Below are 21,134 nucleotides of genomic sequence, written 5' to 3' on the forward strand. Positions count from 1 at the left end.
TAGTTGCAGGGCCATAGTGTAGGGTCTCATTATTGGCCATTATATTTCTCGCAAGGTTAGGTAATCTAATTCATTAAAATCAAACTAATAAATATAAAATACAAAACGTCATTTACTATTGACAAGACAAACAAGCATAACATACAAAAAGTTACTGTCTGTTTACTTAGCAAATGATTAGTCAGTAATGATTTGATAACCCACATGTTATCACCACTGTTTATGCAAACTCTATTTCATATCTGCGCTCACAACGAAACAGAGAGAAGGCAGTTTAGTTAGTTTATCTACCTACCAACCAACCCTCCATCCATTAACAGTTTCAATTTACAAAGGCAACAAAAGTGAAAAGACAAACGCTTAGCACTGCAACTTGATTACATGAGCTACCCTCTGGAAGAAAAGAGGGCACATGCCAGTGCTGAACTTAATCACATCCCTCATCCACTCCGGCACCACTCTCTCAAATGTCCCTAATGACAATACCCTGTACACCAACTCTGCTTCTTCTCCGCCAGCTTTGTTTATCCATGTTAGACTGAATGAGTAACCTGTTTTATATATCCACAATAATAATAAAAACCAATTAGTTTTGAAATGATTCTTCAATAGCTATCACAAATCTGATACTCAAAATTTTATGGATTCAGTATGATGCTTAAGTAAAGAATTACCACTTGGTTGATGCAGAGCTGAAATGCATAGTCCGCCAGTTTGATTATTAGTGGATATTTTCATGTCCAGTAAGCACTCAGTAAGAGCTTGAAAAAGACAAGTAGCTCTAGCAGTGACTGTGGCACTTGCATCTGGACTGCCTTTACAGCATTCTGGCTGGCATAGTCATCCAAAACAATCAGTACAGAACACACATGTAGAAGCTAACAGCTTTTGAGTAAAAAGATAATAGATTGAGATGATACCAGCTGAAAATGTGTAAGATCCTCACGAGACAAAGCTTTCTCAGACAAGTCTTCTGCCAATGCATTAGTCATGGCAACATTGCAGTTAGTTGAAACAGAAGTAATAATATTGTCATTTGTCTCAGCAGCAGATTCCCTGCTACACTTACTCGTTATCATTCCAATGGACCTTCCAGAAACCTTTTCAGATGAAACTTGTGCAATTCTAGCAGAAACTGTTGGTATAATATCTAGTTTGCCATCTTTATTTTGTCCCTCATGGTGCAGATTTTGCAGCCTGCTAACTTCTAGAGAAAGTGCTTTATCTGCCATAAATTTTAGACTTCAGTAAGAAAGACCTAAACAAATGCTTACTAGGCAGCACAAGAAAGTTAAAAGGTTTAATAAAGGCAACACATTAGAAGTCTGGTGCACAAGTCACTAAAATCTTGCCATAGACTAGAGGCGGCTATAAGATGGATCACTTAAATTTTGCAACTTTTCAGCTGATAATTACTCGATTCTGATTATTTTACAAGCATTATGTAAATTATTAAGATGCCTTTGTTAGCAGGATGTGATCCAAAAGGGCAGTGTTATATACATAGACTTAACCACTTCAATTCATTTTCTACTCAGGTAAAAACTAGAGCATAGAAAACCATATCCAACCAAAACTATAGTTTTATTTCCTGTAGTCATTTAAAGTGATAAGATTTTTTTTTCTAGTTCTTGCCTAGAAGACTTAATACCCTCAGCATCAATTAATGCCAGTTTTCTGGCAATAGCATGACTGAGTTCCTATATTCTGATATTCAACAAAGATGAAGCAGAAACAACACCAAGTAAGTCAAGGATGTTGATACCATTATATTATATTCTACACTGGATGAAAGAGATATAAAACAATAATCATCATATAATCAATAGCTTCTTACACTTCTGATTCTCTTCAATCAAAAGCTTTTGGTAGTCTGCACATTGTTTATCCATGCTGGACCTACAATGATACTTACATTTTAAAATCCAAGAAAGAAAAACTTATATCTTACCATAAAGGCCAAATGAGAAACTTAAAATTGCATACATTTTAGAGGCCACTTCACTTTTCAATTCATTAACTTCTGCATACAGCTTGTCATTTTCACTCTTCAGATGCTGAATCAATTCCTCTGCAGCTGCAACAGAAGAATACAATCCATTAAGAATTTTAGAGGGATTTATATGATTGCTCAATTTTTTTCAACTACTAATGAAACTACTATCAAAATTTTCAAGGTAACAAAGAACTTCTGTTCAAGTTTTGTTCATTTAATTAGTAACCAGTTCAAACAAGCATTTCACCAAAACAAACTTGAACTCTTTGCAAGCTGTTTTGTTCATTCTAGCCTACTCACATTCATGGTTATAATCAAATTATTGCTTCAATACACAAGATTGAATGTTATTTGTTCTTCACATATAGAGCTTGGACCTTAAATATTGGTTCAACAATCAGAACAAGCTTATGTATCACTATCTAGTAGTTGTTGTTTTTACTACCATCAGCAAATTAAATTTCAAAATGCTAAAACCACAATATACCTTCCAACAAATAAGAGATGGCATGACAACCACACATGAGGAAGGGTGACAAACAACAAACCCAGTACTTGTGTGTGACATATATTCAGACATGGGTATAAGCGTATGACCCTCCAAATATATAGAAAACATTGAGTATACCATGATGAACAGTCACTTGCAAATCCAAGTAACATAGGTCAGTACATCCTGTTTCTATTTTCATAGCTTTTCATCACACTGTACCACCATCTCACTACCTACCTATAAAATAATTAGTAAATGAAATCAGACAAACCATTAACACTGACCAACAAGACAAAATGGTTTTGAATTAGATAATTCATTATTTGTTTACCTTCCTTTCATTAGACAGGTCAAAACACAAACTTATGTTTAACGAAAGAGCCAAAGAGAAGTGATATTAGTTATTTTTCTATGATATATATACAACATATAACATGTCTAACAAACATAGAAGAGGAAAAGAAAAACTAAGGTAAGAGTAAGACTTTACAATTCACGTAAAATATGAAAATAGGGATTTAACAATAACATGAAGCTACACTTACCACGCACATAATTCACAAATTTCTCTTCTTGATCTCGATTTATGTCATCCATTTCGGAAAGTTTTCTCTTCTGAAAAAAAAAAGAAACGAAGAGAAAAAAACATTTATGGAAAGATAAAAGCCACGTTTCATAATCAAACAGATGGGGAAAAATCGCCAGTTCCATTTTAACCGAACTAAGATAACATTGTATGCACCTTGCAACTGAATTACCACTCGATACAAGTGCCTAATGCGAAAAAAAAAAGAAGAAAACTTTTAAACGTTTCGCTTTTTTTCTTTAGTCCTACTGGCAACCGAACTTATAAACAAAGAAATGGTATGATAGATCTATAAAGTAGGGAACAGAAGTGCAAATCTAAAAGTATAATTAAAAAAGAAGAAGAAGAAGAAGAATTTAGGTTAAAAAAGAGCTGAGACCTTAAGCTTGTCATATTTGTCGTAAAGCTTTGCATATAAAGGCTCCATCTGCGAAACAAATAAAAAAAATCCAGTTTATTCGTATAGGCATATTTATTTATGCAAAATTAAGATGAAAATAATTGTTGAAATCCATAATTTTGGAAGTGATTAAATAAACCCACGTTTTAGTGTTAGAAATCGACGAACACAAGAAAACTTTATGGAAGAAGGAAACAAAGCAAAAGGAAGTTAAAAAAGAAGCAGAAATCGGGAACTGACCTGATAATTCACAGATTAAATGATGAAGATAATATAACAAAGTTGATGAAAATTTAAAAGAGTAAGACAGAAATGGTTTTCTTGTAGCTCTGTTTGGTAGCCTAGAAAACGAGGGAAAATGGAATTTCAAAAATGCAGGAAAGCAGTGACAGAAGAAGCGTCAAAGTGAAGATGACGGTAAAGAAAATGCAACGCTGGCGTTTACTTGTGTGGCACTGGCACTGGCACTGATTCTCTAATTCCCAGGCTTGGAATGAGCGAGCCCGTGGAGGCTTGGCCTTGGGCTTGGCCGGATGAAAGCTAACTTAGACCCAACCATAAAATTAAATAATAAAAGTACTTAAACGCCTTAGATATTAAAAAATTATTAATTAATGAATCAAACCGAACAATTATTTTTTCTCAAAATTGTTTATTTCTTGTATTGTTTCTTGAAATTATTTTTATGAATAGGATTCATGTGTTTAAATTTTATTATTAGTTCAAAATTTTAGAACTAAATAGTAAGACAAATTTGATGTTGAAAAATATAATTTCAAGTATTTGGATAATTTTTTTAATAAAAATAAAATATTATGTAAGTCCGCAATCTCGGATCAAACTACAGCAAAATTCCTTCAAACAAAATTAATTACTAATGTAATGTTAGTTCAAGCCAAGACCAAAAAGAAATATAAAAAGCTAATGGCTGAAATGCTCAGCTTAATAGATTTTGAATCAGAAGACGATAAATCCTCAATGTCTTCAATCAAAATAGTAGATCTTATAGACAATACCACCTCAACATCTATCACCAGAACAAAAAAAAATGATGATAATTTTGCAAAGACAAGAGATACATGAAGGCAAAAATAAAAGATGAACAAGGCAGGAGTGATTTCTTGCCAAAAGTAACCAATAATCAAAAACAAAAATGAATAGTGAGATTTCTTGTAAAAATATTGTGATCAGATCTCTATAAATTATAATAATAAATTAAAAAGTAACTATTATGCAATCTTTATAATAATGCAAGGGATTAAATTCTCAAAGAAATGTTGTATAAAAGAGGAATATTATTCCTTTTCTATTAACAATTTCATATGAAAAGAATAATATTCTTATTTCATACTATTATTTTCCCGATCGAACTTGAATTCTCATAACCACGAGATGTTTTTGTAGCAACAAATGCATGAAAGGGTTTGAAAATTATAGTATGGGAATGGGAATCAATGAGCTATGAAACACATTCTTGTAAATTTATATACTAATTGAGCTTTAACACCAGCTTGATTTATTTTTAAATCTAATTAAATTAATATTAGATAGTAGTTACATATTTTTTATGATAAAAATCAAACTTTTCTCGACATTAAATTCTTTTATAAATATAATATAGATAGATACAGGGAAGGAATGTCTCCAAAGATTCTATATATATGTACTAAGTTCTAGAAACCCCAATGAGCGTGTTTAGGCCGAAGGGTCCCACAGAGATACATGTGCAAGGGTTTGGTTTGGGAGCTGCCATTGACACCCAATAAATAGGCTTTGATCATCTTTTTGGCTTTTCTAAATGGTGAACATCATCATTATCATGCCCTTAAAAAGCTTCGCTGGAAAAGCACTGAATTATTATCATTTCTATGGGGCCAAAAAAAAGAAACGAACACGCTCCGGAAAAAAAGTGCCCCATTGAGGTGGTTTGTTTTCTCTTTAATGTAAGGGGTTTTAAGTAGCTTTGGAATATTCTTGCTGAAGGTTGTTAGGGGCTGCTGGAAAATTAGTAAGTTGATAGTTTTATTCATTTCCAGCTGATGGGTGTTTGTTTTGAGATTGGGAGGCTAAGAATTGGAGGAGTTGACCTGAAACGGCTATCTCAAGTTGGCATCTGATTTGGGGATGCTCTGGTTCTAGGCGGGGACTTGAAGGAGTTTTTGAAGTGGGGTTGCGGCTTTTTTGAAAGATTCATTGGGTTTTCTGTGATTCACATGTTGAAGAAGAAGCTACATTTGGGTTACTTTTCAAGGTTTGACCTTACACTGGTGGTGTTTTTGGTGTGAGGGGTTGTGGTTTTAGGCTTTAAACAGTTAAAGCAAAACTGGGTTTTCGTTTTAGATTTTGAAAGAGCCCAGTTTTAAGGCCACTTACTTGTGTATTAGGTGTTCTTGTGTTTCAATTTTGGTATAGGGTTTAAAGCATTTGTCGTCGGAGTTCTGCGAGAAAATGGCATGCATAAAACTTGGATCCAAAACTGATGCATTTAAAAGGCAAGGGCAGGCTTGGTATGTGCCTGATCTCTGCAATTCAACTTCATCTCCATCTCTCTCTGCCTACATATCTTCTGTCTTTGACTATTGTAAGATTATTATTATTATTTATTTTCTTGTTTTGCTTCACTACGTTTTAATGTCCACGTGGATGTGTCAAATGTGCTTTTTTTCCGCGTTATTTTAGCATTTAGTTTAAGTTGTTAGAGATACTTCTATGTTTAAATTTACATCATGCATATGGATCAATAGAAATACTCGTATATGCATATTTTGGTTCTTGATTTAAGCGACCAAGTTACTTTTTGTTGTAAGAGATACATTTAACTATTACCATATCCATTTCCTATGTTACACGGCCTCTAGTACCCATGTCCCACGCATATTCGAATATAGATAAGGAGGTATGATCCTCCAAATTTATGAAAAAATTATGATTCTGAAAAGGTTGAGCATATCCGTGTGAGACATACCCGCTTCCAGTTGGGGTAACATTGATCCTATCCTCCTTGTTCCCTATGCTTACATTATGCATTTAGTGAACTATGATAGAATAAGTGACTTGGAATAACTCTTGGATTCTTCATTACCCATACCTGACACATGGATATAAGGATATGACCTCTAATGATCCTTTAAATACATGGACAAGCTATTCAGATACCCATGCCAGATACATATGCAGATCAGACATTCACACCAGAGTCCGAGTGACAGAGGGGACAGTTTAATATCAGGTTTAGGTTAATAGTACAAAGGATAGAAAATATAATTGCACCTTTTTGTTTTCCTTCCCAAAAGACCATGTTCCTTTTCAGAAGTAAGTTACAAATCTGACATTTTTTTTATCAATATTTGTTAACTACATTGGAATCAAGAAAAATGAGAATATGGCATTTATTTCTTATCAATTCTAAGCATTTGGATGGAAAGGAAATTTTTGAAAAATTGGCGCAATAATGCCCAATAATTATTCTTATTATTATCTCATACTCTCATGTGTATAACAGAGGAAATCATTTCATATTGCTGAACGTTTTTGTTAAGGATGAACGATTAATGACTCTTCTCAAATAAGAATATTTTATAATATGGGACTAAACTTCTTGCATCTCTCTGTGCTTGGTGAGTCTTATTGTATTTCTCTTTATATTGAGCTTAATATGTATGTGATGCTTATAGGTTCTGCACGACTGGACTTCCTAGTGATATTGTTGTTGAAGTTGGAGAAATGTCCTTTCATCTTCACAAGGTAATTTTGCCTCATCATATATAGTACTTTCTGATTGATGTGCCTGAGGAGTAATGACCCTCTTGTACTTGTTGAAATTCACTGAATTTAATATGTTTATCAAATCTTGATGCATATTTTATCACCTTATGCAAAAATAAAGATAGGAAATCCTTGCCATGTCCCACACCATCTTTCTGAGACCTCATATATCAGTTTCTCATGAGTTGAGATGGTACTTTTCCTATGTTTTCATGCTTTTCCTTTTAAGGATCTATAATGCAAGTCCTTTAAATGAACTTGTACCTGTTGTCACATGCATGTTAAAATGAAGTGTCTATTGTCAAATAACTATTGACCTTTAAGTTCCTAATTGTCTTAACTTTCCTTTGGTGCAGTTCCCTTTACTCTCTAGAAGTGGGGTTATGGAAAGATTAATTGCAGAAGCATCTGAAGAAGGTGAAGAAAAGTGTTCCATATGCCTCCCTGACATTCCTGGAGGGGCCAAAACTTTTGAACTTGTCGCCAAGTTCTGCTATGGTGTGAAACTTGAACTCACTGCCTCAAATGTTGTGTACCTTCGATGTGCTGCTGAGCATTTAGAAATGACCGAGGAATAGGGGGAAGGCAATCTTATTACCAAGACTGAAACCTTCCTTAATCAAGTAGTCCTCCGAAATTGGAAAGACTCCCTGAGAGCACTTCAAACCTGTGATGATATTATCTCTTATGACGATGAACTGAACGTTACAAAAAGGTGCATCGAATCATTAGCCATGAAGGCATCTACTGACCCAAACCTTTCTGGGTGGCCCATAATGGAATATGGTGGTCCTATGCAGAGTCCTGGTGGAAGTGTGTTGTGGAATGGGATAAGTACAGGGGCTAGAGTAAAAAATACAAGTTCAGATTGGTGGTATGAGGATGCATCAACTTTAAGTTTTCCTCGCTATAAGAGATTGATTGCAGTCATGGAATCTCGTGGTATCAGACAGGAGATCATTGCTGGGTCTCTTACTTTTTATGCAAAAAAGTATCTACCTGGTTTGAACAGGTGCCAGGGTGCTACTGATACTAATTTCTAGTACCTGTGTGGCACCTGTGGCCTTAGAGGCTCCTCCGTCAGAAGAAGATCAGAAACTTTTGCTGGAGATTGATAGGTTGCTTCCTATTCAGAAAGGCCTTGTCCCCACCAACTTTCTCTTTGGACTGCTTCAAACAGCCTTAATTCTTCGAGTAAGCCCCTCCTATATATCTAACTTTGAGAAAAGGATTGGAATGCAGCTTGATCAAGCAACACTGGAAGATCTCCTGATACCTAATTTCTCCTGTTCTATGGAAACACTATATAATGTTGACTGTGTGCAGCAAATTCTTGAACATTTTCTTGCAATGGACCAGATCACGGGTGGAGCCTCTCCATCTTTGGTTGATGATGGTCAGATTACCGCCTCGCCTTCATTAACACCAGTTACACTGGTAGCCAAGCTAATTGATGGGTACCTTGCAGAGGTTGCCTCTGATGTTAATTTGAAGCTCCCCAAGTTTCAGGCTCTTGCTGCTTCTGTTCCTGACTACGCCAGGCACTTGGATGATGGTCTGTATCGTGCAGTAGACATTTATCTGAAGGTACCGTCCCTACTGCACACATTTGCTACTTATGTTGTTTCTTCAGTTTGATATGCTGTAAATATAGCTGCAACTGGTTCACTAATCCAGGACCCTTGTCACAACTCTGCCCAAATGCATCATTCCTATGCTTTAACCTCAATTCATGTTGACCTTAGATTAGGATTCACACATTTTAAAGAGACATAAGTTGTCAATGCAGGATGTTTATGTCCTTGGTTCATTGTCTGGGTATCTGGCATTTTAACATGATTACCTAAGTTGCTTCTCTCATCTGCTTGAAACAAAGTTAATGGGCCCAAAAAGCCAAATCTTATATGCATGGGTTATAGGAAGAAGTTTGATGAGAAGGCAAACACCATAATTTTTGTTCAAACTTGTTAACTTTCCTATGCTAATCAAACTTGCAGTCACACCCATGGTTGTCTGAATCTGAGAAAGAACAACTATGCCAGCTGATGGACTGCCAGAAGCTCTCCTTGGAAGCATGCACCCATGCTGCACAGAATGAGAGACTGCCACTAAGAATAGTTGTCCAAATCCTGTTCTTTGAGCAGCTTCAGCTTAGGACTTCAATCACAGGTTGCCTTTTGGTTTCCGATAATCTTGATGGATCTCGACAAAGCGGGCTTGCAGGGCCCACGGAAAGAGGCTGGGCCTCAACCGCGAGAGAAAATCAGGTTTTGAAAGTAAGCATGGATAACATGAGAACACGGGTTTCTGAGCTTGAGAAGGAATGCTCGAACATGAAACAAGAAATCGAAAGGCTAGGTCGTGTAAAGAGCTTCACTTGGGGAAATGTCTCGAAGAGATTTGGATTCAAATTGAAGTCTCGAATGTGCAGTGCTCAGGAGGGTTCTATTAGCAACCAGAATACTGAAAGCAGAAAGAATGAGAAATTAAAAGACAGGCAAGGACAACACAAGAAAAACTCAACTCCAAAATCCAGATAGGTAAAACAATTGATTTTCTCGTCTTTGTTATCCTATCGTCTCATTGTTTGTTAAGTTCTTATTGTTTTGTGCTTTTAAACTTTGCTAAACTAACGTCCCTCCTTTGATCTCACTGTAATGTGTGCCTTACCTTTTTCTTGCTCCTTAATCGTGTAATCGAGATGATTGAAGAAACTGTAATTTAATTTGTTTCAGATTATGTAGCAACATTGGGATTCTGATTAGTGATTGGATTTTTTTTCATTATATAACAACTAAATATAAGATCTCCCATTTTCACTGCTGGAATAGAAAACATTACAAATACTGATAAGTTCGATTCCGGAGGAAGTTCATAAGTTTCTATCAGCAGAACTGGCTTTAAGAGTATAATAATAATTTTATACACTGTTATTCAAGATGTGAACCTAGAGTTTAGCAACATAAAACATATTAAAGATGTTACATATAACCCCTTCCTTGATCTCACCTGGTAATGCATGCAAGAAATAAATTAAAAGTGTTAATGAGCAAATCGATTTGGAACCCAAACGAGGCTCTCTCTCATGAGGAAATGGCAAATGGGGACTGATCCTGGTTTTACTTTAAGAAGCAGAAAAGCGATGTGGTTTGGGTTCCAAGCTGATGTATCTCTATGGCAAACAGCTAAAGCATTAGCTTTTGTTCCATGTTTTCCAACCAAAGGAACCCTATACACTGCTGTTTTATCAAGTGAATGACACAGAAACACGGCGTAGGGATATTTCATCTTATGGCAAACTATATCTTTTTCTCCCATCAGTATCGTTCCCTCGTTAGCAACACTAAAATCCTGGTTTTCAGTTTCTTTTTCCACCTCACTTGACAGCACTTGAATATCGTTCCCGAATTTCCTAACACTTAAATCCACCAACGACTCTAACGACGTCGCACAGTACATGTCTTCCCCTTCAATGACCCGTCTCTCGCACATCGCAATCGTTCGATTCATTGCCTTAGCTTCCCTTGATTCAGGTTTCAGCGAAAAGAGCTTCAAAATCCCCGGAAACTCGTCACTCGAAAAGGGTATTGACTCTGCAACTCGACGAGACAAGAACGGAACCTCATTCCTTGCCTTAGCCTTACTGAAATATTCTAGTTTCACCTTCTTACCAGGGTATAGATCATTTTCGAAGAAATACATAGTTATGTTGGTTCGGGAAATAATACTCCCACGTCCAAATCCCATGCTTGGATCAGCGTTTCCATAGTCGCCATCATTGATTGAATCTTCCTTCCTCGTAACAACCCAAGGTTTGTTTCCTACATGGGATATAATATAATTTTTATCTCAAGCTAATATATTTGATGTATTTATTACCGATGAATTCAAATGCAATTGAATTAATGAACCTGCTGCTGGCTGTAAAAGACGATGTTTCAGGGCTTTTGGCATTGGGGTGTGAGGGAACACTGATTTCCAGTGAACCTCTGCTGCTAGATCAGCTGAAGCATGGCTAACCCCACATAATGCAAGCTGCCAAAGTGTTAGAAGAATTGCCATTAGTTTAAACTAAGTATATAAAATAAAATAAAACAAAAGCAAAAAGCATTGAGAAATGAAGAGCTAGCAAAAACTACTAGTAAATTTTCTCTACTTACTATGAGTAAAATGAAGATGAAAAAGAAATTGAACTCCATCCTAACTTACTAATAATATGTTAAGGAGAAATGATAACAGTGATAATGTAATGGAAACTTTATAAAGGAAGCGGGCTGCTTTGTGATGAAACCAAAGTTTGTGAAATTCCCAAAGTGGAGGTTTGGATCCCTTCCAATCCTAGATGAAGTCAATTGTTGTTTGTCTCATTGCATCAATGCATTCTCACTTTAAATTCAATTTTGATTGAATAAAAATTGTTTTTAAATTTTTATTTGTAAATTTAGTGAGATTTAAACCTATAAACAATATCATTAAATTTATTTATGAATTTTTTAATAGATAAAAATATATATATTAAGTCAGTAGATTGAACTGAAAATAGGTTGACCTACTGCCGATTTTAATTCCCATGTCCACGACACGCCATTCAATCCTGTTAAATCATTAATTAAATAAGTTACTTTTGTCCATAGCAAAAGTCAACACTGTCGGCAAGTTACAACTTTTCTTGTGGCACAACTTTTATAATAACACCATTTCATTTATCTTTAAAAAAGGATCTTGTAATATGACAGCATTTTAATTCATTTATTATTTACTATCAATTAGAATTTTAAAAAAGTCAGATTTTGAATCCTGTAGAGTGGGCATTTTTTTACCCAATCGTTAAATGGGTTGCTCTCATTGGACTACTGATGGCTCCAATGGATCTGTTGCGCATATATATCAAGGTTCAAGTATTTTTTGCCAATGTTCATTCGTCCAACTTTCTAGTAAAATTAATTTCTTGTAGACAATGATATATTTTCACCATGTGAAATCCATTGTTATTCATCGGTAGGATGAAAGAGAGTACAAGTTTGCAACACATATGTATAGCATGGAATGTCTTTCCTTAATATATTTTTATTACAAAGTATTGTAGGATATTCGTATTGGAAATTTTTTAAAAAAATTATTTGATGCTTTTTTTTATTTTTTTTAGAACAAAATTTATTTGGCGCTTATGCAGCACTTTAAGGTGACATTTTGGTTACAACGCTGCGCATAGTTCATTTGCGAACCCAGGCGAGGGTATCTCTAACAGCAAAATGGCAAATGGGGACAGTTCCTGGCTTAACTTTAAGAATCTCAAAGACAGGGTGATTGGGGCTCCAAGCGGATGTATCTTTGTGGCAAATAACTAAAGCTTTAGCTTTTGTCCCATCCATGCCCACCAGTGGAACTTTATACACCACTGTACTGTCGATTGAATGGCATAAGAACACAGCATATGGATAGCTCATTTTGTGGCAAACAAGCTCCTCTTTCCCCATATTTTGTATTCCCCTTCCGATGGTAAACACTGGGTTATTAGTTTCTTTCGCAAGCTCGTTGGCTAGTAACTGGATATTTTTCCCAAGCTTTGAAACACTGGAATCAACAAACGACTCGAACGAAGTGGCACAAAATATTTCTTCTCCACGCAGCCCTTCTCTTTCACAAACATTAATTGTTTGTTCCATATCATTGGCTTCCATTGATTCGGGATCCAGGGAGAAGAGATTTAGAATTTGAGGAAACTCGTTATACGAAAAGGGTATTGACCGAGCAACTTGTTGAGGCAAGAAGGTAGTCAAGTCCCTCGTCTTGGCGAGTAGTGGTAAATTCACCCTCTTACCAGGGTGCAGATCCTCTTGGAAGAAGAACATTGTTCCATTTATTGCAGCGCTCCCATGTTTCTTGTTTCCTACATATGGTTTGCAAAGAGGTGAAAATCATGTTGGATTCATTCAGTTGCATCAATTTACTAACTAGTTTAGAGATATTGAATTCAATTTTAAAACTGTTGGCTTAAACCATAATTTATGGTGACGATTTATTAAGAAGAAGATGATGGAAAACATGAAAATAATATATGCCATGGATTACAAACTGTTGGCTTTAAACCCTTTTCATAAATATAAACATTTTAAAGAGTTTATACCTTTTGATTTCTCCCCATAAATTGTGAAGGGAGTGATAGGGGCATTCACACCTTTGGATTGTTTGTTTATGTGATCCTTTGTTTTGAGCTCCTTGCTTGAAACAACTTGATTTATTTTTTCCAACAAAATAATTTATATATATTGTATTGTATCTAACTTAGTCTTATATAAAGTTTATATGTGAAAAAAAAGAGTGATAAAATTGAAGCATAGTCAATTTTTCAATCTTTTCTTTTCACTGAGAAATGGGATAATGAAAATAAATCCACAAAAATTATTTTATTTTTATCCCGAAATCTCAACTTTACTATTTATTGTCATTCAAGATTTTACATGATGTATCATTTAATTAATTAAGTGAACCATATCCTCTAAACTTTTCATAAAGAAAATATTTTAAAGAGTTTAAACCTTTAGATTCTTTTCCATAAATTATAAAGGGGCTAATAGGAGCATTCACGCCTTTTGATTTTTGATTTGTGCCATCCTTATTTTTGAGTTCCTTCCTTGAAGCTTCTGTTCAAATAAAACAACTTAATTTAATTATAGGTAGTATTAGTTTCTCAATTTTATTTTTCTTCTCACTAAGTAATGGAATAGTGAAAACAAATCAACCAAAATTATCATTAAGCTTTTAAATGATGTGTCACTTGAACATACTGTCATAACTTTTAAACTATTTTCACAAAATCTATACCTTTTGATTTTTTTCCGTAAATTATGAAAGGATTGATAGGAGCATTCACGCCTTTAGGTTGTCTTTTTGTATTCGTGTTCTCGTAAATTATGAAAGGGTTGATAGGCGCATCTTTATCTTTGGACTCCTTGCTTGAATCTCCTACTCACATGAAACAACTTAATTATATGTATACCTCATAATGTATTTGTGCACATTTGCTTTAAAAAAATAATATAAAAAGGAATTAGGAATAAAGAATCTATACTTATAAAGTTACATATATTTTATATTTGATGCGTTAATAATGTATATATAAATGGTAAGTGAAATAGATTTCAATTCATTAAAAATGAAAAAAAAAACAGTAAGAATTTAAAAAAAATTAATTAGGTAAAGGGACAAAAAAATGGAGGATTCATTTTCATTAAAAAAATATTATGCCCATTAACTCAACCCAATAAATTTTGAAATTATGAAAAAGAATTTATATTTATAAATCAATAAATATTAGTTTTTAAATTTTTATTTTTATATAAATCTTAAAAAATATATACACATAATGAACTTTGAGCTTAATAATATTCACTATCTCAACTTTACAATTCTAATTATAGTCAATTTTATATAATCTTTCTCTAAATTTGTTACATATTTTTTTCTCTAATATCGTGAGTGTGTCATAATCTAGTATAAACTTATCAACATAGTACTAGGTTTTCCATATTTTGTGAGAGTAGTTATGAATTTTACATTATTTGAACTTGTATGAGAATTTTTTTTTAAGACGAAATTGTCAGATTGAGTAAATAAAAATAAACAATATTTTGCAAGTGGAAATAGATAGGAGTTGTTGAAACATTTACCATAATCATTATCGAGAAGTAATTAATTAAGAAGAAATGGAATCGAAAACAAACCGGCAGGTGGTGGTAAAATGTCTTTCAAAGCTTTGGGCATGGGAGTGTTTGGAAACACAGATATCCAGTGATCTTCCTCTGGCAACGTACCATGCTTTCCTGCAAAGGCAAGCTGGAATATGGAAACCCAACAATGTTTAATTAATGAACAAAAACCATCACCCTTCACTTACCTATCTATCACTTGCATGTGCTAACATGCAAATGATTATAGCTATAGATAAAGCCGCAATTGCTGTTTTTGAAATTGAAATAATCAAGGGGTCAATTAATATTGGAGTAATTAATTAGCGAAGGATGCTATTTTACGACTTACGTTAAGTAAAGAGAAAATGAGAAGGAAATGAAGAATTGCCATGAAATGAAATGAAAGCATGGATCCAACTGCATATGCAAGCTTGGGATGATCATCATCATATATAGTTAACAATCATTGGAGTTTCCTCCCATTCTTCCCATATATTTATATGTAGATACTATTAATTTTTGATGGATCTGATGGATCTGACTTCAACAATATTACTATTTTTGTTTTAATTTTTAATGAACCTATCTACCTTTTACTCGGAGGCATTGTTTTTACGTAAGTTATGGTTTTCAGGTTGCCGATCCTTTGACTTGGCATTCGATGCAAACAAAGCAAGTTTTTTTTTACGTATTTGATCAGCTAATATCCAACTGCTCCTTGGTTTTCATGTTTTGTCTTAGGCAAGATTATAACGTTGCAATTAATGCAGCGGCTCAAAACAAGGTTATAATATAATGCAAGTGATTTTGTATTTTGACATCCACGAAGTTTAAAGTGATGCTAAAGTACTACATAGAAAAATTCATTTCAACCCTCAAGTTTAAAATATTTAACTAAAATAGCAAAGGTATTCTAAACATAACTTTTTAGGCAAACGCATTTTTAAAAAATAACTATAACTTTTATAGCAATAACCCTAACAAGTAGCTTGTTTATTATAAAAAAAAACATGGTGGAAAAGGTTGTAAGTAATTATAGGTTTGCTAAAGTATTTATGTATAAACATCTAATTATTAATGTACGTTTAATATGTTTTTTACTGCATTTAAAATTATATTTTAATCCTTTAAAACAATATTCTATTAACAATTTAACATTTCTCAAGGGATGAGTATATCAAGATTTGGATCTTGATTTTTTTTGACAATTTGCAACGCCCATAATTGTGGCTTTGTGGACAACCAATATGTGACAAGAATGTATAAAAAAACTATGATAGACTATAAAAAGTTTAAATAGCATAACTTTTTTTTCTTTTCTTTTCTTTTTATTTGGATTAAGGTAAGGAGAAGAAAACAAAATTAAAGAAGGGAGAAAAGACAACATTTCATTATTTTTTAAAATATAATGTTTTTTTTATATTATGCACGTCCGTTTTATAATCTATTTTCAGGGTTTGTAGTTGCCTTTTCAACAATGTTATCTCTAGAATTCAAACTTACATTTTGTCCTTAAGAATATAATGCGACTTACCATTATACCTAACTAATATTCCACAACAATCTAGATAATTTCTATAGGTGAAATTCATATAAGAGACTAGACGTAGGGATTGGCAACTGTATGAAAAGTAGGGTAGGAGGGAGGTGCTAATATTTGTGTCTTTGTATTGGTATTGTGTTCGTAATACTAGAGATCCATATTTGGACAGAATTATTTGAGATTTGTTTTTACTGATCATGATATGTTTTCAGATCCTATGAATCATTTATTATTATTTATGTAAACTAGATTTAGTTGATGGTTTTACTTTTCAAATGTTGCAGTACACTCTAAAATCATAATTTTAAAATAAAAATGATTAAGTAGTGTATTTGTTATCTATTTTTAGGTTAATTTACCTTCTACATATACTCATCATAAATTAATTTGTACTTAATTCGTTGCAATGCTAATATTGCTTCATCTATGCTGATTTGTGTGTTTCTCTATGAATTATGAATAGCCATATCAAAATCATTAAGCGCATAGACACTTGACAAATTATCATAACACTAATAAAAGAAATGTTGCGAAATGACTATCCATACGAACTGCGAGCTCACCAAATATGCAAGCTCTACAAAACTGTGAGCTCATTAAACCTATGAGCTCTTCACTTTGCAAGTTGTCAACTTGTACTAAAACTGTGATAAATTTTGATTAGACATTTTGATAGGTAATTACACAGAAACCAACCAATAAAAAAAAGTTATATGAATCTAATCACTGAATTAAATCAAGTTGTAATTATTTTATTATTATTTTCAACTTATTTAAGGTTTATGATTTATATAATCTTAGTATCAACCATTCATGTTAATAAAACAATAGTTAATCCTATTTTCACTCAATTTTTTATTTGCTTTTGTTTTTGATTCAATCCTTCATCAAATATCCAAGTAGAGATGAAATATCCAATACATGCTTTATATATACATACACACACTCTTCAACTAGGCTTATTTTATAAGGCCCGCAGGTTCCTAGTTGATGAGTTCAAACCCATTTAATGTGATTCCATAACCTTCATTATAACGTGTTTTGGTGATAATTAGGAATTTTGGTTGGGAATCCAAACAAGGGCATCTCTTGATAGAACATGGCAGATAGGGAACAGTTCCTCGCATTAACTTTGAGAGTCTCAAAAGCCAAGTGTCCAGGGCTCCATGTAACAGTTCATTTTTCAGTGGTGTCGAAAATAGTAGTTTTGGAGCCATCAAATTCGATAAGTAAGTTCGTAAATATTATTATTCAACATTTACGAGTCAAATGTGATTTTTAAAAAAAATTTTAATTTGATAATTTATGTTATATAAGTGATTTATTAAGTTCAAGAGGTTTTAGGAAATATATAAACTAAGCCGTAAATATTTTTATAAATATTTACGGAGTGTCATTAAGGTGGTATTAAAGTTTCGTTAAGAAATTTGAATGTTTTGATGGTTAATTAATTAAAAAGGATCAAATTAAAAAAAAGTGCATTTCCGGGACTCCGTTCCCGTAAATCGGACTCGTAAATATTTTACGAAGCTAATTGTGTAGTTAATTAGGTTTTGATTAAGTGAATTTACTTGAATTAAATATAATTAGATATAAGGACTAAATTACATATAGAGTGAAAGTTGAATTATAGATTAGAAAAATTAAAAAAATTAAAGAAGAAATTATGTCATTGTTCTTTAATGAGAACGCATAAGGTAAGATATTAAGTATATATATTATATTATAATTATATTATAATAAAACAAAATAAATAAATAATAAATAATAAAAGAAAGAAATATAGAAACTAAACAAAAATAAAAAGAAAGAACGAAAGAAAGAAAAGAAAAAGGAAAGAAAGTAAGGAGAAAGCCACGGCCTTAGAGGCTTCAATTGTTTAAAGTTTAATTTCTAACGTCGTATCGGGATCCTCGATTAAAAATGGGAAAGATAAAGTTAACGAGGAATAGCTCGGAATTTCTGATTTGTATTTCTATAATCCGAATTTAGTTGTTAATTATTATTATTCAATTTAATGTATATGGTAAGTGTTGATGTGAGAATTATTGAGTTTTGCAATTGAAATGGATTGATTTAGTATGTGACGAATTTATTGAATTTACATTGATTGAATTGGTATATATATTGAATATATTGATTATTTGAATTGAAATGAATATTGATTTTATTTGAAAAGTGAATTGAAACCCTATTAATTGTATCGGGCTGAGTCGGATATAGATGGCATGCCATAGGATTGGAAGGGTTAAGGGATTTCTTCGACTTTGAGTCGATGAGACACTGGATGTCAATTTACTACTTCGGATTAATTCGATGAGGCACTAGATGCCAATTTATTTCGGTTTAGTCGATGAGACACTGGGTGTCAATTTATTACTTCAAATTATTCAATGAAGCACTGGGTACTAAACTGGTGTGTTTTGGTTGGATCTGTGTATCCGTATGAATTCGAGTCGTGTTAATAAGGGTAAATGAATAATAAAGTTTTATAATTGATATTGAAATAATATGGTATGAGAAATGGAAGTGAAATAGTGAATTGAAAATAGAATGTGAAATATGTTGCAAATATATGGAATATATGAGTTATATACTCATGAAATAACTATGGAATGGATATTGCAATTGTATAATGAAATGTGAAATAAATTGTGAAAAGCTATTTATATAGCAAGTATGAGAATTAAGATATTTGTGAAATATATGAAATATGATATGGTTGTTGTAATAATTAAATATTAATGTGTTTATATTTCAGTTGTATATTTATAATTTCTTATATTTAAATATCCGGATTATAGAAATAATACTGAGTTTATACTTAGCGTACGGTTTTGTTTCCCGTGCGCAGGTTAAGTACTTAACTTTTGATCGCTGATTTAGCATCCAACAACGATCCCGAACTCAAACGTGGTGATGTTTATCCTTTGTGTCGGCATGTACCTAGGGTATCTAAATAATAGTTATTTTGTGGTTTGATTGTAAATGAGATTATAAGTTTAATTTTGGTTGGTTTTATACATATAAATATGTGTTTGTTTTTAAAGTCATACTATAGCATGGTAAATTGAACTAAATCTAGATAGGTGCATGTGAATTTAATTCTATATTTAAGTGCTCATGAACTAGGCAAATTGATTTGAATTTGGTATGTTTATAATTTGGACTAAAATGATGATTTGATGACTTGTTTTGATAACATGAAAATTTGAAATTTCTATTTGTTTAATCTGTAAACTCTGGTAATGTTCCGTAATCCGATTCTGACAAGGGATACGAGTTGGAGGTGTTACACTCCAAGCTGAACTATCTTCGTGACAAATAGCCAATATTGTAGCCCTTGTCCCATCTGCCCCAACTAATGGAACCCTATACACGTCTGTTTTAGCAATTGAGTGGCAGAAGAACACAGCATATGCATAATCCATTTTGTGGCAAACAATCTCCGATTTTCCCATCAATTTCACCCCCTGATCACCAATACTAAACTCTGGGTTTTGCGTTTCTTTCTCCAACTCAGCTGACAAAAGCTGGATGTCTTTCCCCAGCTTAGAAACACCGAAATCCACGAAAGACTCCAATGATGTAGCGCAAAACTTCTCTTCTCCTTCAATGGTTGGTGTTTCACAATCCTCGATTGTTTTTTTGAGTATTTTGGATTCTGCAGATTTTGGTTGCACCGAGAAATATTTCAAGACTTGCGCAAACTTTTTAGTTGAAAAGGGAATTGAGTCCGCAACTGGTTAGCACCTTTAAGTTCATCTTAGTACCAGGTCGAAGCTTACTCTCAAAAAAGAAAACGTCCTTATTGGTTGCCATATTTCCATCTCCAAACTCTTGCTTTGAATTGCCTGCTGCGTTTTCATATATCCTATAAGCTGTGACGTATCGTGGGATTAATATTCCTTTATACCTTTTGATCATATTAGCCAAAGCAGCTTTCATGTGATTTCCTACATCTCATTTGCAGAGAGATATCTAGAGCATTAGAAGACTTACCTGAATTATATATGTCTACTCAATCATTGGGGAAAAGAAAAGAAAATTGCAAACAAACCAGCAGCAGCAGGGGGGATTAAAAGATTTTGCAAGGCTTTGGGCATTGGAGTGTTTGGGAACACAGACGTCCAGTACATCTCTGCTGGTAGAGCGACATGTCTCGTTGCTCCAACAGCAAGCTGCATCGAAATTAATTAATTAAATGCCCATTTGCCTTGTATCCAAAATAAAATTATTAAGCTCTAAATATTTTAGTACTCACAACAAGCGCCATAGCGAAGATTGGAACATAACGAAATTCCATTGATAGAAAAGCTAGAAAAAAGAAAAAAAGGAATGCAATTGAAACTTAGAGTTGGAGATGCTGTTTAAGTATTTAGGCAGCTGCTTTATTTATACTTGTAAAACAGCAGCGCCGGGTGTTTATGTATACTTATAGTGGAATTTTAACTGCCTATGTTAAAGCAGTATTATTGGGATTTTAACTGCCTATGTTGTAATTAATTGGTATTTTTTATAGAATAAACTTTAATTGTAATTACGAACTTTAGGTGAGTGTTCATTGTTGTAAAGTTAGGTTGACTTTAGCCAATAATTGATTCAAATAAGTTGATGAATAAAATCATTTGCTAAATGAGGGTCCATAAAATTAACAAAT

General features: G+C 33.3%; 5 protein-coding genes and 1 pseudogene across 7 annotated transcripts; 1 reads left to right on the forward strand and 5 right to left on the reverse strand.

The window, feature by feature from the left end:
• Positions 1-93: 93 nt before the first annotated feature.
• LOC107906703 (uncharacterized) lies at positions 94-3,933 on the reverse strand. Of its 3 annotated transcripts, XM_016833782.2 has the most exons (9): positions 3,716-3,933; positions 3,455-3,502; positions 3,035-3,104; positions 1,987-2,077; positions 1,838-1,899; positions 1,070-1,225; positions 921-973; positions 675-831; positions 94-551 (listed from the first exon to the last, which is right to left on the reverse strand). In XM_016833782.2, the coding sequence occupies exons 2-9, from the start codon at positions 3,500-3,502 to the stop codon at positions 361-363; spliced, it is 828 nt and encodes a 275-aa protein (XP_016689271.1). In that variant the 5' UTR covers positions 3,716-3,933; the 3' UTR covers positions 94-360. The 3 variants fall into 3 exon arrangements, with proteins under 3 accessions (XP_016689271.1, XP_016689269.1, XP_040949268.1); XM_016833780.2 differs by having other exon boundaries at positions 921-1,225; XM_041093334.1 differs by lacking the exon at positions 3,716-3,933 and adding an exon at positions 2,625-2,726 and having other exon boundaries at positions 921-1,225; positions 3,455-3,485.
• A 1,333-nt stretch (positions 3,934-5,266) lies between these two features.
• Positions 5,267-9,987, forward strand: LOC107906704 (BTB/POZ domain-containing protein At1g30440-like; annotated as a pseudogene).
• Positions 9,988-10,059: 72 nt separating this feature from the next.
• Positions 10,060-11,535, reverse strand: LOC107906706 (BURP domain protein RD22). The gene is made up of 3 exons (XM_016833783.1): positions 11,401-11,535; positions 11,152-11,275; positions 10,060-11,061 (listed from the first exon to the last, which is right to left on the reverse strand). The coding sequence occupies exons 1-3, from the start codon at positions 11,437-11,439 to the stop codon at positions 10,283-10,285; spliced, it is 942 nt and encodes a 313-aa protein (XP_016689272.1). The 5' UTR covers positions 11,440-11,535; the 3' UTR covers positions 10,060-10,282.
• Positions 11,536-12,453: 918 nt separating this feature from the next.
• On the reverse strand, positions 12,454-13,092 carry LOC107903259 (BURP domain protein RD22). Its single transcript, XM_016829292.2, has one exon. It carries the CDS (start codon positions 13,090-13,092, stop codon positions 12,454-12,456), a length of 639 nt encoding a protein of 212 aa, XP_016684781.1.
• A 601-nt stretch (positions 13,093-13,693) lies between these two features.
• LOC107902785 (uncharacterized) lies at positions 13,694-15,371 on the reverse strand. The gene is made up of 4 exons (XM_016828906.2): positions 15,281-15,371; positions 14,965-15,076; positions 14,066-14,206; positions 13,694-13,884 (listed from the first exon to the last, which is right to left on the reverse strand). Exons 1-4 carry the CDS (start codon positions 15,338-15,340, stop codon positions 13,718-13,720), a joined length of 480 nt encoding a protein of 159 aa, XP_016684395.2. The 5' UTR covers positions 15,341-15,371; the 3' UTR covers positions 13,694-13,717.
• A 4,311-nt stretch (positions 15,372-19,682) lies between these two features.
• Positions 19,683-20,892, reverse strand: LOC107959295 (uncharacterized). Its single transcript, XM_041093335.1, has 4 exons — positions 20,739-20,892; positions 20,535-20,655; positions 20,228-20,430; positions 19,683-20,138 (listed from the first exon to the last, which is right to left on the reverse strand). Exons 1-4 carry the CDS (start codon positions 20,778-20,780, stop codon positions 19,941-19,943), a joined length of 564 nt encoding a protein of 187 aa, XP_040949269.1. The 5' UTR covers positions 20,781-20,892; the 3' UTR covers positions 19,683-19,940.
• Between the last annotated feature and the right edge of the window lie 242 nt (positions 20,893-21,134).

The sequence above is a fragment of the Gossypium hirsutum genome, chromosome D05 (assembly GCF_007990345.1).
Source record: "Gossypium hirsutum isolate 1008001.06 chromosome D05, Gossypium_hirsutum_v2.1, whole genome shotgun sequence".
Taxonomy (NCBI): domain Eukaryota; kingdom Viridiplantae; phylum Streptophyta; class Magnoliopsida; order Malvales; family Malvaceae; genus Gossypium; species Gossypium hirsutum.